This window comes from Microcebus murinus, chromosome 14 (genome assembly GCF_040939455.1).
Source record: "Microcebus murinus isolate Inina chromosome 14, M.murinus_Inina_mat1.0, whole genome shotgun sequence".
In the NCBI taxonomy this organism is placed as follows: Eukaryota; Metazoa; Chordata; class Mammalia; order Primates; family Cheirogaleidae; genus Microcebus; species Microcebus murinus.
In genome coordinates, this window is record NC_134117.1 from 26,109,053 (window position 1) to 26,124,036 (window position 14,984).

The 14,984-nt window shown below is 36.6% G+C and overlaps 1 protein-coding gene across 6 annotated transcripts in view; it reads left to right on the top strand.

Annotated features, from left to right (window-relative positions):
- Positions 1-14,966, top strand: part of CHUK (component of inhibitor of nuclear factor kappa B kinase complex) — a 37,025-nt gene extending 22,059 nt beyond the window's left edge. For 3 of the 6 annotated variants that reach the window (XM_076009854.1, XM_076009856.1, XM_076009857.1), the window contains 10 exons: positions 1,011-1,134; positions 1,445-1,596; positions 3,968-4,029; positions 5,016-5,125; positions 6,515-6,564; positions 9,694-9,790; positions 10,082-10,229; positions 10,669-10,802; positions 12,804-12,903; positions 13,801-14,966. In XM_076009854.1, the coding sequence (XP_075865969.1) occupies positions 1,011-1,134; positions 1,445-1,596; positions 3,968-4,029; positions 5,016-5,125; positions 6,515-6,564; positions 9,694-9,790; positions 10,082-10,229; positions 10,669-10,802; positions 12,804-12,903; positions 13,801-13,830 (1,007 nt within the window). In that variant the 3' untranslated portion in view covers positions 13,831-14,966. Of the gene's footprint in view, positions 1-1,010; positions 1,135-1,444; positions 1,597-3,967; positions 4,030-5,015; positions 5,126-6,514; positions 6,565-9,693; positions 9,791-10,081; positions 10,230-10,668; positions 10,803-11,386; positions 11,622-12,803; positions 12,904-13,800 lie in introns of those variants that run through there. The other 3 variants (XR_012922846.1, XM_076009858.1, XM_076009855.1) reach the window with 3 other exon arrangements.
- The last annotated feature ends 18 nt before the right edge of the window (positions 14,967-14,984 follow it).

Consider the following 14,984-nt stretch of genomic DNA (forward strand, 5'->3'; position numbering starts at 1 on the left):
AGTTGTTTTATTTTGTTTGTTGTTTTTTTTAGCACTTCCTTACATTCTGGCACTACAAGATATGCTCTAGATTTATCTTATGTATGTCCTGCCTCAGTCCTAGCATCAGCCATTTCTCCAAGGAACCCTGGTTCCTTCTGTTGGAAAATAGTATTAGAAATCAAGATCTGAGGATTAGGTGTGCTTGTTGCTATTGCATTATCATTTCTTTTAGGCCCTTTCAGACTTTACTTTTTAAAGTATATGATTTTAGGGGATGGGGTGAAAGCAGTCAGGTTCCCCTCCCTAAGACTAAAAAAAAAAAAAAAAGTTTGATATGTTTTTTTGTTTGTTTGTTTTGGTTTTGGTCATTGTAGGAAGCCAGGAGAAAGTGTAGGTATGTAAGAATAGAAGAAAAGCTGGCATACACTTGTAGTCCTAGCTACTTGGGAGACTGAGGGAGGATCACTTGAGCCCAGGAGTTCAAGTCCAGCACATAGTATGACCCCAACTCTTAAAAAAAAAAAGAATAAAAGAAAGGTTAATTGTGGCTACTAATAATTATTAAGGGAGGCAAAACTTTTTCTAGATATACAGCTTTATTTTTTGAAAAGTTTGCTTCAGATAATGTGTTTTCTAAGTTTGCTACTAGTGCAGCAAATTTTGCCTAACCTTTCTCTGAAGCTTTTCATGAGAAAAGAATAGCAGAGAATATACTTGCCACCTTAAAGTATAAGATGAAATTCAAGTAGAAAAGATAGGTATAGGAAGAGTCTCAGCTTCTGTGAGGGTAGTGATTATGTCATTCATTTTTTTTCCCTTTGTATCTGGAGCAGGGCTTATATATTACAGGTGCTCACTAAATGTATATCAAACTAAATTAAATGGTAACAAGTGGTTCTTTCAGGCATACTTTCTAGCTTCTATGGGAATACTGTTTGTGTGGACAGGAGATCACAAGGAATGATAAATATACTCAAAACTCCTCAAAAGTAACTCCCCTCTCCTTCTTCTCATCTTCTTGCATATAGTACAGGACAGCAAAATACAGCTTCCAATTATACAGCTGCGTAAAGTATGGGCTGAAGCAGTGCACTATGTGTCTGGGCTAAAAGAAGACTACAGCAGGCTCTTTCAGGGACAAAGAGCAGCAATGTAAGCAGATTCCATTGTTTATAAGCACAATCTAATGTGCATGATATACTCAAGAATTACTCTTCCCAGTTTTCACTAATCAGTGTTTCATGCAATGCTAACATATTGGGCTAATTTGAAATGTAATATTCTGATTAGACTTGTGGAATTCTTACTAATGATCTGAAGCTATCCAATTGTAATGGCTTGAGATGTAGTAGTTCTTGAATACTAGTATAAGAAGCTTTGGGCTTATGGCAATTTAGAGTTTGAAATTATTGTCTGGTGTTTCTGAATGCTGATAATATATTTATTTTTTGCTATGGTTTAGGTTAAGTCTTCTTAGATATAATGCTAACTTGACAAAAATGAAGAACACTTTGATCTCAGCATCACAGCAACTGAAAGCTAAATTGCAGTTTTTTCACAAAAGCATTCAGCTTGACTTGGAGAGATATAGTGAGCAGATGACTTACGGGATATGTAAGTGTCTGGGTAATGTATTTTTAAAAAGTGTCTAGTCTCTTGAAGCCATCTGCTATTTTGCCTTCTCAACTCATAGTGAGTTGTTTCACTTACCTTCACATTAGAACAAGAGACAAGACAATTTAAATTATTATAAACCATGTTTGTTTTCAATGTTCACTGTGTTTTGTAATCCCTTAGTTGAGCAACTTAGTTTCACAATTGAACTAAAATTATTTAGCTCCAGAAAAATGCAGAAGTGATTTAAGAATCTGTGAATTTCAAACCTCATTTTTTTAATAGATGCAAAATCTGTATTGGGGTGACTTCTTAGCCAGTGCTATGGACTGAATGTTTCTGTCCCCCCAAAATTCATATATTAAAATCCTGACCCCCAAGGTGATGATATTAAGAGGTGCGGCCTTTGGAGTGATTAAGTCATGAGGGTGGAGCCTCCATGTTTGAGATTAGTACCCTTATAAAAGAGGCCTGAGTGAGAGTCCCCACCCCTTCTGCATGTGAGGACACAGTAAGAAGACAGCCATCTATGAACCAGAAAAGGTCCTCACCACACATTGAATCTACCGGCACCTTGATTTTGGACTTCCCAGTGTCCAGAACTGTAAGAAATACATTTCCTGGGCATGGTGGCTCGCACCAGCAATCCTACCACTTTGGAAGGCCGAGGTGGGAGGTTCACTTGAGGCTAGGAGTTCAAGAAATAAATTTCTGTTGTGTATATACTACCCAGTCTATGGTATTTTGTTATAGCAGCCCAAATGAGTCTTCAACTACTTATCTTTCTATAAATAGTAACACAGATAATTCCAAGGTTATGATTTTTGCCAGACTACCTACTGTGAAGTCCTACTATTTTTTTGTACACAGTCTCCAAATTTTCAGTATTTGACTCCAAGCTTATCTCCTTCAGAGGTACTAAGGAATGTAAGAGTAGAGTTAAAATTTGAATAATTTGTAATCCTAGCTTGAGCTCAGGAGTTCGAGACCAGCCTGAGCAAGAGCGGAGACCCTGTCTCTACTATAAATAGAAAGAAATTAGCCAGACAACTAAAAATAGAAAAAATTACCCAGGCGTGATGGCACATATCTATAGTCTCAGCTTCTCAGGAGGCTGAGGCAGGAGGATCACTTGAGCCGCGGAGTTTGAGGTTGCTGTGAGCTAGGCTGATGCCACTACACTCTAGCCCAGGCAACAGAGCGAGAGTTTCAAAAAAAAATTTTTTTTAATAAACTGAAGAGGTCACCACCAGCATTTCTTTTTTCTTTTATAAAACAAATCCTTTGTGAGAAACAAATACTATTTGGTACATTTGTTCTGAGCAAGATATGTGTATGTCAGAATAAATGATCTATAGTGTCCAGTTGAAAAAAAATTTACTCTCCAGAACTGGTTCTATGATTGATTTTCTATTTATATTTGTGTATTAAAGGCACTTTAGTAAAGGACAAAACATGATAATTATTTCATTAAAATATCTTTCACTTGTCAAAGGCATACTATATAATTGTTGAAAATGAATGAGGTAAATGTATATGTGCTAATGTTAAAAGATCACTTGGTTCTATAATTGGCTGCAATGTTTTAAGTTGTGGAAAAAAATAAAAGAGTATATAGATGGTCTCACTTGTGAAGGAACAGGGTATGTGTCTAACAAGTAATCCTAGTAAGATTCCTTGAGGTGAAGGGTAAAGAGAAGTCTTTTCTTTTCATATCCTTTTATAATATTTGATTTTTTTAAAAAAAAAATCATACCTATGAAAAAAAATCATACCTGTGTATCACTTAAATGTTTTTAAAAGAGAAAACGATCTGTAGTAGTTTCCTAGGGCTTCCATAACAAAATACCATAAACTAGGTGGCTTAAAACAGCAGAAATTTATTATGTCACAGTTCTGGAGGCCTAAAGTCCAAAACTAGAGTGTTATAGGGCCACATTTCCTCCAACACCTGTGAGGAAGAATCTGTTCTTGCTTCTTCCTAGCTTCTTGTGGTTTGCCAGCAATCCTTGGTGTTCCTTGGCTTATAGCTGCAGCACTTTAATCTCTGTCTCCATTGTCATTTAGCTTGCTCCCCTTGTGTGTCTGTATCCTATGTCTCTTCTCTTCTTATAATGACACTAATCATACTAGTCATAGTGGATTGAGGGCTTACCCTACTCCAGTATAAGTATTAATTTAGCTGATTATAACGATCCTATTTCCAAATAAGGTCATATTTTGATGTATTGTTAGGATTTCAACATATCTTTATGGAGGACACAGTTCAATCTATAACACATCTTTGATGTTGATATAGCAAGGTGATATGTAAGCCAGTAATTAAAGCTGTGAGTATTTCTGAGATAACCACTTTAAACTTTTTTTTTAGCTTCAGAAAAAATGCTAAAAGCATGGAAAGAAATGGAAGAAAAGGCCATCCACTATGCTGAGGTAAAATCACTGGTCTCATTCTGTTTGCTTATTAATTCTTGATGTCTTCTTCAGAAAGTATCTTTAATTTTGGTATATAAAGAGTATTTTTCATGTCATTCCTGAATTTTAGACAAAATTCTAGTAGATGCTTTGTTTAAGTATAGGGAGGTATAGTGATAAAAACAAGGGCTTTGGGCAATTACTTAGCCTAACTGAGCTTCAATTTCCATATCATATTATGGGGACAGTACCTTTCTTAGTAGGGTTATGAAAATTAAATGAGAATCAATAATAAATGGCAGTTATTGCTATTATTTTTATGATTAGTTTAAGAGAAGATGACTACACATCCTGGTTTACCTGGGACACTCCCAGTTTATATCTGATGTCTTTCCATAATTATCAATAATACTCCATTTCACTCTCAAAATTATGCTGGTTTGGACAATAAATTACATGGTCTCCCTAGGTATAGCTCATTCTCTAGGTGGCAGATTTTTTTCCTTACCCTGTGCATTTGTCCATGGGTCTAGATTGTTGCTCTCCTTGATGCCAATACTTATCTTGAGGATGTGGTTGGGGCTGCTGGAATCCTGTAGTGGGAAATTCAGCATCTTTATCTTTCAGTGTCCTTATTCAAGGCATTCCAAAATAAAGCAATGAAAATCATAGAGCTGAGATGCAAGTAATACCATTGGTTTTGGTGACCATTTTTTCTGTCTTGTTAGTGACATCTGTACCTTTTTTGCTTCTCCAGAGAAAAAAGCAAATGCTAGTAGTTTACTGTTAGGACAGAAAAGAGAGAAACATAGGAATAGGTATGTTCTAATGTGAACAGATATCAGAATCTGAAGAATAAAAGTGCTTTAACAAAATCAGTGTTTCATCTTATTTAGTTCTCCTACTGCAGCAGCAAGTCATTCTTTATCCTTAAGATCTGAGTTTTGTTTCCTATTGTATTATGGCAAGTCTGTTGTTCCCTTTGTGTTTTCATCATATTTTAGGTTGGTGTCATTGGATACCTGGAGGATCAGATTATGTCCTTGCACACTGAAATCATGGAGCTACAGAAGAGCCCCTATGGAAGACGTCAGGGAGATTTGATGGAATCTCTGTAAGGCTGTACTTGTGTTGTTGATCTTCACGTCTCTAGTGTTTTGTAGCAGATTGTTCTTCCTGCTTATTATATCTGGCAGATTAAAGCTCTGTGCGGTTCTTTTTTATAGTTTTCCTTTCCCCAAGTATATTGGCGTTATATTTAAAATGGAAGCCTTTTCTAAGTCAAAGGAAATTTTGGAAATAACTCTTTGTGTTGACCTTTTTTATAGTTTTTTAAAAAGCTATCTTTTTCATGTGCATGTTAAGAAGAATTTTCTGGCCAGGCGTGGTTGCTCACGCCTGTAATCCTAACACACTGGGAGGCTGAGGCAGGTGGATCACGCAAGGTCAGGAGTTCGAAACCAGCCTGAGCAAGAGTGAGACCCTGTCTCTACTAAAAATAAAAAGAAGTTAATTGGCCAACTAAAAATACATAGAAAAAATTAGCCAGGCATGGTGGCATGTGCCAAGTCCCAGCTACTTGGGAGGCTGAGGCAGAAGGATTGCTTGAGCCCAGGAGTTTGAGGTTGCTATGAGCCAGGCTGACGCCATGGCACTCTAGCCAGGGCAACAGAGCGAAGTTCTGTCTCAAAAAATAAACATAAAAAATAAAAAAAGGCCGGGCGCGGTGGCTCACGCCTGTAATCCTAGCACTTTGGGAGGCCGAGGCGGGCGGATTGCTCAAGGTCAGGAGTTCGAAACCAGCCTGAGCAAGACCCCGTCTCTACCAAAAATAGAAAGAAATTAATTGACCAACTAAAAATATATATACAAAAAAAAAATTAGCCGGGCATGGTGGCGCATGCCTGTAGTCCCAGCTACTCGGGAGGGGAGGCTGAGGCAGAAGGATCGTTGAGCCCTGGAGATTGAGGTTGCTGTGAGCCAGGGTGACGCCACGGCACTCACTCTAGCCTGGGCAACAAAGTGAGACTCTGTCTCAAAAAAAATAAATAAATAAAAAATAAATAAAAAAATAAAAAAAAAGAAGAAGAATTTTCCAAGTATATCTAAGTTACAACTATTTCCCTACTTAGCGTACTTCTGGTCCAAGGTATTGCTTTTTAAATGCCCTAAATGAGGTTAACTTCCAAGTTTTTAGATTAGAAACCAGATTTTTTTCTCTAATTACAGGCCATAATTTTTACCTGTTTAAAGTGTTTCCTGGTGCAAGGATGTTGTGCTTGTGGTAGTTCAGGGCAGATATGAAGTAATTAAACTTTGCATTTTAAGAACCTGTATAGTTCTTGCTTATTAATAAAATGCTCTATAAAATACTCGTTGGCAATATTTACTTGCTTTAAAATGGGATCATTATTCAAATAGTCAGTATCGTTCATTTCAAGTTGTAGATTATTGAAATCATTAAATTACTTTCAGATATAGAAGCATGTTTTCTCTTTTGTAGGGAACAGCGTGCCATTGATCTATATAAACAGTTAAAGCACAGACCTTCAGGTAAGACACTTCTGTCACAGTACTAGAAGGCATTTTAAGAAACTATCACTAGCATAACAAATTCAAGGGATTTTAAATTAAAAATTTTTTAAAAGCTGCAGAATAAATTCCAGTTTTCATATTGCCATTGAGACGTTTATGGTACAGTAGCTTTAAGTTTGTTAGAATTTAAGGGATTAGAAGAGGAAAGTGACAGGGAAAAAGGGAAATGAAAAGAAGGAAAGGAAGAGAGAAAAAGGAATTCAAAGAAGAGGAAGAGGGAGCAATAAAATGGAAAAAAAAATGGGTGCTGCTTAATATTAGACAGGTTGGAAAGAATTTGATGCAATGGGTTTTAGGTATGGAGTAGTTAAAGGGAAGTCCTGTGAGTACTGACCAAGTTACCTCAGGCAAATATCCCTGTTTTTTATTTCTTTCTTCTGCAAAATGGAGTTGAAACCTAGCTTTCCTACTCAGTGAAAAATATGTTATGGCAATGTTAAGAGGATATTTGTGAAAATACTTTGAAAACTATAAAGTATTATGTACCTGCAAGATATTAATCATTTAATTAAAATTTGTTTTGAGGATTACAGAAGAAATAAAAAGTAAAGTCTGTGCCCTAATACACAATATAGTTAAATTGTAAAAAAACAAAAAAGAGAGAGATACGTTTTACACTTCAAAATTTGCAAATAGGCCAGGCACAGTGGCTCATGCTTGTAATCCTGTCCCTTTGGGAAGCCAAGATGGGAGGATTGCTTGAGACTAGGAGTTTAGCCTGGGCAATACAGCAAGACCCCATCTCTATTAAAAATGTTTTAAAAATTAGAGTTTCGGCCAGGCATGGTGGCACAGGCCTATAATCCTAGCACTCTGGGAGGCCGAGACAGGCGGATTGCTCGAGGATTGCAGGAGTTCGAATCTAGCCTGAGTGAGACCCCGTCTCTACTCAAAATAGAAAGAAACTAATTAACCAACTAAAAAAATGTATATAAAAATTAGCCGGGCATGGTGGCGCATGCCTGTAGTTCCAGCTACTCGGGAGGCTGAGGCAGGAGGATCGCTGGAGCCCAGGAGATTGAGGTTGCTGTGAGCTAGGCTGATGCCATGGCACTCACTCTAGCCTAGACAACAAAATGAGACTCTGTCTCAAAAAAAAAAAAAAAAAAAATTTAAAGTTTCAAGGCAAAAGTGATCTATAAGGTGAAATGCTGCAGAGGTGTGAATAATGAAGATGATAAACAATGGTCACTGGATTTAGTTTGGATATCATTGACGACTTTGCAAAATATAATGGCCTTTTGGGAACAGAAACCAGACTGTAGTGGGCTGAGAAGGGAATGGGACAGGAGGAAATAGAGAAGTTAAGTCTAGACCAACAGCTCTCAAAGTATGGCTCATGGAACCATTAATATAATGGAAACTTTTTCAGAAAGTCTATGAGGTCAAAGCCATTTTCATAATACTAAGATGTCATTTGCTTCTTTCATCACGTTGACATTTGCACTGATGGTACAAAAGCACTGGTGGGTAAAATGGCCTGCACCTTAGTATGAATCAAGGCACTAGCACCAAACTATGCTTGTAGTTATTACCACCATGCATTCAGTTGTTTTAAAATGCCAGTTTCATTTAAGAATGTCCTTGATAAAGCAGTAAAAATATAATTTTATTTAAATCTCAACCCATGAGTACATGTCTTTTTAATATTGTGTGTGATTGGCTGGGTGCCGTGGCTCCTGCCTGTAATCTCAACACTTTGGGGAGGCTGAGGCAGGATTGCTTGAGCCCAGGAGTTTAAGACCAGCCTGGGAAACATAGTGGGATGCTGTCTTTAAAAATAGTTTTAAAAAAATTAGCTGAGTGTGGTGTCGTGTGCCTGTAGCCATAGTTACTCGGGAGGGTGAGGCAGGAGAATCCCTTTAGCCCAGAAATTCAAGGCTGCAGAGAGCGACTGTTGTACCACTACACTGCATCATGAGTGACAGAGTAAGACCCTGTCTCTAAAAACATGTATTCTTTGTGATAAAGTGGGAAGTACTCATAAAGTGTTTCTGCTATATAATTAAGTATGATAGTTGGCTTGGTCAGTGGGAAGGAGTGCTATTTGGAAAGAAGCCTTTTTGGAGTCTCGTGTCTGGTTGTTGGTGAGGGGGAGACAAATGTGTGGGAGAATAAAGTTGGACAATGGAGGAGGTCTTTGAGAACAGAGGACACACTTTTTAAAACTTTAACACTCCTCTCATAGTTTCCTTTTTGGCAAAATGGGGTAACAAAAGTAGTCATCTCAAAGGACTGCTGTAAGGGTTAAATGAAAAAAATATAAGCAGGTAGTAGCAAATACTATTATTATTATTATTATTGCATTCAGACTGAATTATTGTCCAGATGATACAATAAGCAACTTTCAACTCTTAAACTTTCTGAAGTTTTCTAAAATACAAGTTTTCCATTTTCTGAAATATAAAATGACAGTAATTTTTAATTAAGGTAGCATCTCATCAATTGAACTGTAAAACTCACTCACCAACAACCATCCCATCTGAAGACATCTGTCATCTGTCAGTTGGCTTTAAGATGTCATACTACCCTCAGACTGAATTTTCAGGGTGTCTAAGTTCCCTTTATTAGTGTATCAGATTTGGTTTAAGTCAGCTTTTTCAAAGTTTTTATAGGCTGTAAACTGATGGATAAACAGGAAATTCTAAGCAACCTAGTTACAGCAAGGGCCTCCTTCCTTTAGGCAGTGAAAGTTAGATGAATTGTCCCACTGTTTCTAAATAAGTAGTTAACTATCCAAGAAAAATTGGTCTCTTGGCCAGAGACTGCATATTTGTCTGGGGCTTGGGTTTGTGTGGGTTAAAGATAGCCAAGACTGCCCTTCTCAAGCACAGAAACTAAGGTCTCTGAAGACACAGTGATAAATTTGTATTAATGTTGTACACACACAAGCACACATTAACTATTTTTTGATATGTTATTGGAATTTGTTTATGAGTGATCTTTAAATGTCGTAGTCCAATTTTTAATTTAGATGGAGATGTTTATTAATTAAAACTAGTTTCAGATTTTGAGGAATTTTTTGTTTGGAGGCAGATATGTTCACACAGAAGAGAGGTTATACCCCCTGATTAATGTCTTTTATAGATCACTCCTACAGTGACAGCACAGAGATGGTGAAGATCATTGTGCATACTGTACAGAGTCAGGATCGTGTTCTCAAGGAGCTGTTTGGTCATCTGAGGTAGAAAAATTGCTTTATTTCCTACCAAAAAGCCAGCATACCTTTATCACATTCCTTTCAAAATATAGTACCCCTCTTTGGTAAATATACTAGACCCAGGAAGAGTTCTGGCAATACCTTGGGTAGTTTGGCCACAACTGTATGCATTTGTATGTCCTGTTTGTATGCACTGCTTTGGAGATCAGTCATGACATCTGATGCTGATCGTAGTTCATTTCTCCAGCTGGGTTTGGGAGTATGGTGTAGTCTTGGGGGATGTGTAAGTATCTGACACTGATTTAATTTCTCTAGCAAGTTGTTGGGCTGTAAGCAGAAGATTATTGATCTACTCCCCAAGGTGGAAGTGGCCCTCAGTAACATCAAAGAAGCTGACAATACTGTCATGTTTATGCAGGGAAAGAGGCAGAAAGAAATATGGCATCTCCTTAAAATTGCTTGTGTAAGTAATTTTTAATGAATTATTTAATTTAACATTATGTTGCTATTGTTCCTTGCGAAAGGGATATTTATCAGCATGAGCTGGGCCCTTTTGAAGACATGTATTTCATGTTGGGTTGATGCTCCTGTACCTACCTTGAAGTCAGACTAGCAACTGAGATGCAGGACTTTATGATCATCTCTCCTTTCCAGTTCCTAATGTTCAACTGAGTTTTGTTTTTTTTCTCTAACTAAAGTGGTATTAAAAGGGTAGATACATTTGGTTTTAGTCAACGAAGAAAGGAGCTACAACAGGATAGTTACTAGTGGTGTGAAAGGGGGGAATAATTTTGTACAGAAATACTCTGTGATGGATACGTTAGTCTTAGGAATATGGTAACAAATTGTATGAATCACCAGAGGTACTTGCTTATAAGCATTTGATTTTTTTTTTCCTTTAGACACAGAGTTCTGCCCGGTCCCTTGTAGGATCCAGTTTAGAAGGTGCAGTAAACCCCCAAGCATCAGCATGGCTGCCCTCGACTTCAGCAGAACGTGAACATTCTCTGTCATGCGTGGTAACTCCTCAAGATGGGTGGGTTCACTTTGTAACAATAGATAGTTGTGTTTTCAGAGCAGTGATAGGAATGAGGCAGTAGTGGTTAAGGCAGTCTTCAGTGCCTTCAAAGAAGGGTTGAGTCTTGACTGTCCCTTTGTAATAATTTTGGGCAACTTACTTGACTTTTTTAATCTACATATTTTCTCACCTGTAAAATGAGAATGTCTCATAGAACTGCTGTGAAAATTTGATTAGACAATGCATGTAAAGTACTTGGGAAGTAAATGTTCAGCAAATGTTGCTATTATTATTGCTCAATCCAAGTTCTAAGTCCTTTTTCTGTTATTGGCTTATTGCTTTCTTTTACCCCAACTTTTTATCTCTATGAGGAATTATGCTATCTTTTTGCATTTATCATTTTGGGATCATTGATTACCCTTCAAATAAATTGTTGAGATCTATTCTGTTTTATAACAGTATTTCTAAAATCAGACTTTTTTCAATGCCTTAAATCAGTTTTGCAAATAAAAAACTCAAGTTTGAAGCCCTATATTTTCTTTTATTAATTCCTACTCTTCTGCTAAAAGCTGAATGACTATCCATTTCTGTTATTTTCTCAGCATAAGATGTGCCATCTCCAGAGCCAGTGGCTCTTTGCTAGCTTGTGTATTGTCACTTTTCTCACAACTCATGGAGACCTCTACAGCACCAGCATTTCCTGGAAGCTCTGCCCATAATTAGTTTTGCAGAAGTGCAGCCATGTTACATCACTGCTCAGGAGATCATGCAGTTGCACATTCTATACTCTGCTTTTATGAGAGAAAAGCACATGGCAGGAAGGCAAGCTGATATCAGGTATTTTATTTTTTTAAAGAAAGCAAGTTCCAAGGTATATCTTGGGGTCATTATAGACGTGGCCCAATGCAATATATCTGCAACTATCGCACAAGCTATAATTAATTACATAGACTTTAGGAAACATTCCATTCATAAGAGTTGAAGGAAATAAAATTTAACACATTACTTATCTTTTTATTCTTATTAAAAGCATTTAGTTTTGTTAGGAGATGCTAATGGTTGCAAATGTCACCTCTATACAAGTAGTTTCCAATTTGAGGTTGTAGTTGTTTGCAAAAGTATATCTAACAGGTATTTTAAATATCTTTTCTAATAGGAATACATTATAAAGGAAAACTGATTTTAATTACAGTGTACCTGTGGTACTTAACTAAAAGGATTGGGACTGTTGGCCTCAATTTTTCCATCTGTTGGATATAAGCTGAATCAGAATTTAGTTCTAAGCTAATATTTGGCTAGCATCCCTGGCCTAGAACTGGCTCTAGTAGGGGACCGGAGGGTTGGTCAAGGGTGAAGATAGAGGCCAGGTGGAAGAGGAAAGGATGAAGGTAGAAACCAGAATTAGAATCTCCTTCAAATATAAACTTCTGGGGATACTTCTTGGTTCTGAGCAGCTCCCTCATCACACTGTTTTCTTTTGTTGCCCTCAGGAATCAGCTTGCTTGTTTTCCTTTTCATTGCTATCACCTGTAGTTTCCAGTGAGTTTTTTCACCTTCCCTGATTTCTGCAGAACAGATTACTTTTCTATCTTTTCCCTTTATGTTTGTGTCTGTGAAGTAAGCATGCTGGTGTTTTTACTACTTGTAAGGAAAGGGAAATATTCCAGGAACAAAAATAGGTCTTTCATCTTATCTATACCACAAGGATATTTTTCTCCCAGTTAGCACTTGCAGAGGGGAAAAAAGTTGTACCTAAGTGCCACTTACATTTGAGAGGAAAATCAGATTGGAGTTACAGTGGACTTCTTATCATTAGAGTTAGGCAGAGGCAGCAGTTTGGAAATAGGACTCTGCCTCTGGGGGGAGGAATGAGGAAACTGAAGACTACAGGAATTAGCTGCATTGGTGTGCTGGTTGCAGGAAGGGCAGTGATCATCCTGACTTAGAAGAACAGAAAGTAGAGGAAATTCATATGCCCCTTTGCAGAATTTGAGAAGGCTTTGTTCTTTCCTCTCACAGGGAGACTTTAGCACAAATGATAGAAGAAAATTTGAACTGTCTTGGCCATTTAAGCACTATTATTCGTGAAGCAAATGAGGACTGCAGCAGTAGTATGATGGTGAGTTTTGTGTGGATAATGAGTATGTATTTTAGATATGTTGGGTGCAAAGGGTTTAACTTTCCATGCTAGCCTTATCTGGCATCTGGGATACAGATAGGGAATAGAACTCAGAGGAAAGAGCATTTGAGGAATATTCTCAACCTCAAATCCCTATCTTCTGTTACTCAGGGGTATGTCATCAGTAATCTTCAACAATAACATTTTTGGTCATATTAAATGAGTAGAAGCTTTCTTCACAATATGACCACTGAAATTGAATGGTCCGTACCTTTATGCTTCAGCAATCAATTATCTCCAATAAGATGGGACTTTTAATACTTTAATTCTTATATAGTACTTGCTGCATTATAAATAGTAACAATAATAAAGTGCTTATATTAAGATTTGGTTACTATAAACTATTGATTTGTTAAAATTTGGAGAAATCAATAAAATGTTTACTGAATTAACTTTTACTGCATTTAGTCTCAATGTCAATTCTGTATATTTCTTCTTTGAATAAGAGTAATAGCATCTGGGCACTGTTGAGCACACCTGTAGTCCCAGCTACGTGGGAGTCTGGGGCAGTAGGATTGCTTGAGCCCAGGATTTTAAGGCTGCAGTGTGACTAGCCACTGCACTCTAGCCTGGGCAACATGGCAAGACCCCTGTCTCTTAAAAAAAGAAGAAGAAGAATCTGCTTCAAATATTTATGAAAACTCTTTGAAATATTTTTTTGAAATTACCAGAAAATAAGGTGAACTAAACTCTCTAATTGTAATGGTTATTATTTTTGATTTTTTAACTTTTGATTATAAAATGTCCAAACATGCAGGAAACTTGCAAAAATGAACACCTGTATATGTATTACTTAAAGTCAACATCTAATTGTAACTTTTTCATACCTGGTTTTAGAGTCTTGATTGGAGTTGGTTAACAGAATGACTTGCCACTTGTTCAGTGTCCCCAAATTGATGGAAGTTGTTGTTGCACATGTTGGAATTTGTTTTTTCCCCCTGAAACCATTCTTCAGACACCAGTGAGTGGAAGAACTGGCTGTGATCAGAAACTGCATTTCTACTATGATCATAAAAATGATTTTACAAGCGCAGTATTTTTATTCTGAGTAATTTTAGCCTCTGAACAGATAGGATTTTATAAAAAGTCAATGAACTTGTATAAATAATTGTTTTAATACCACAGCTACTTTGGAACATCATTGTTGTTACTCATTTATCTTCAAAGAACAAAAAATACCTTCTAAAATTTTAACTTTGGGGTATAAGGCCTATTATAGTATTGTTGAGAAGAAATCTCAATTAACATACATTTTAAGTAAAAGTTGTCTACTTGTGTTTCTGTGGAAGAGACTGCTCACAAGTAAAGTTGTATTTCTTGAAGAATAAACCCTACCTCCTTGTGTTACACTCAGAAAGTTCTCTTCCTGGCATCATAAGGAGTTGGCTTAATCCCATATTTAATTTTACTGCACATTCATAAACCATGTTAAGTGTGCTATGTGTATATGTATTTAAGATGTACATTTAATAATATCAAAGAGAAGATGCCTGTTAATTTATAATGTATTTGAAAGTGTGTATGTTTCTTCATTTGTAAAAATGAGTCAATTGTTTAATCTTTCATGTCTTGTCATACAAATTTATAAAGATGTACATGCCCTTATCTGTAATTGTAATTCCAAAATCCAAAAAGTTCTGAAAACAAGGTTTTCATAAGCTTACTGACAAAACTCATTTGCTTGTAAATCTAATCTGAACTGACATTGAAATCTATTTATCCCATTTAGTGTGAATATTCATTTATTTTGTTGCAGAAATATTGATGTTTGATGATTGGGGGGAGGGTCGCTAACCCAGACTCTGCTGAGGGTTAATGTAGTATGGTATATGCACTGAATTGCCTTTCTAAAATCTGAATATTTCATAAGTCTGAAACATCGGGCACCCAGGACTGTGGATTGCTATCATTTGTAATTTAGAAGGTATTACTTGTTTTACAAAATGTGAAATGCTTTTATATTCTAGTTTTTCATTTTATGTATTAAATGATTTTTAAATTAACTTTTGAATCTCTATTCA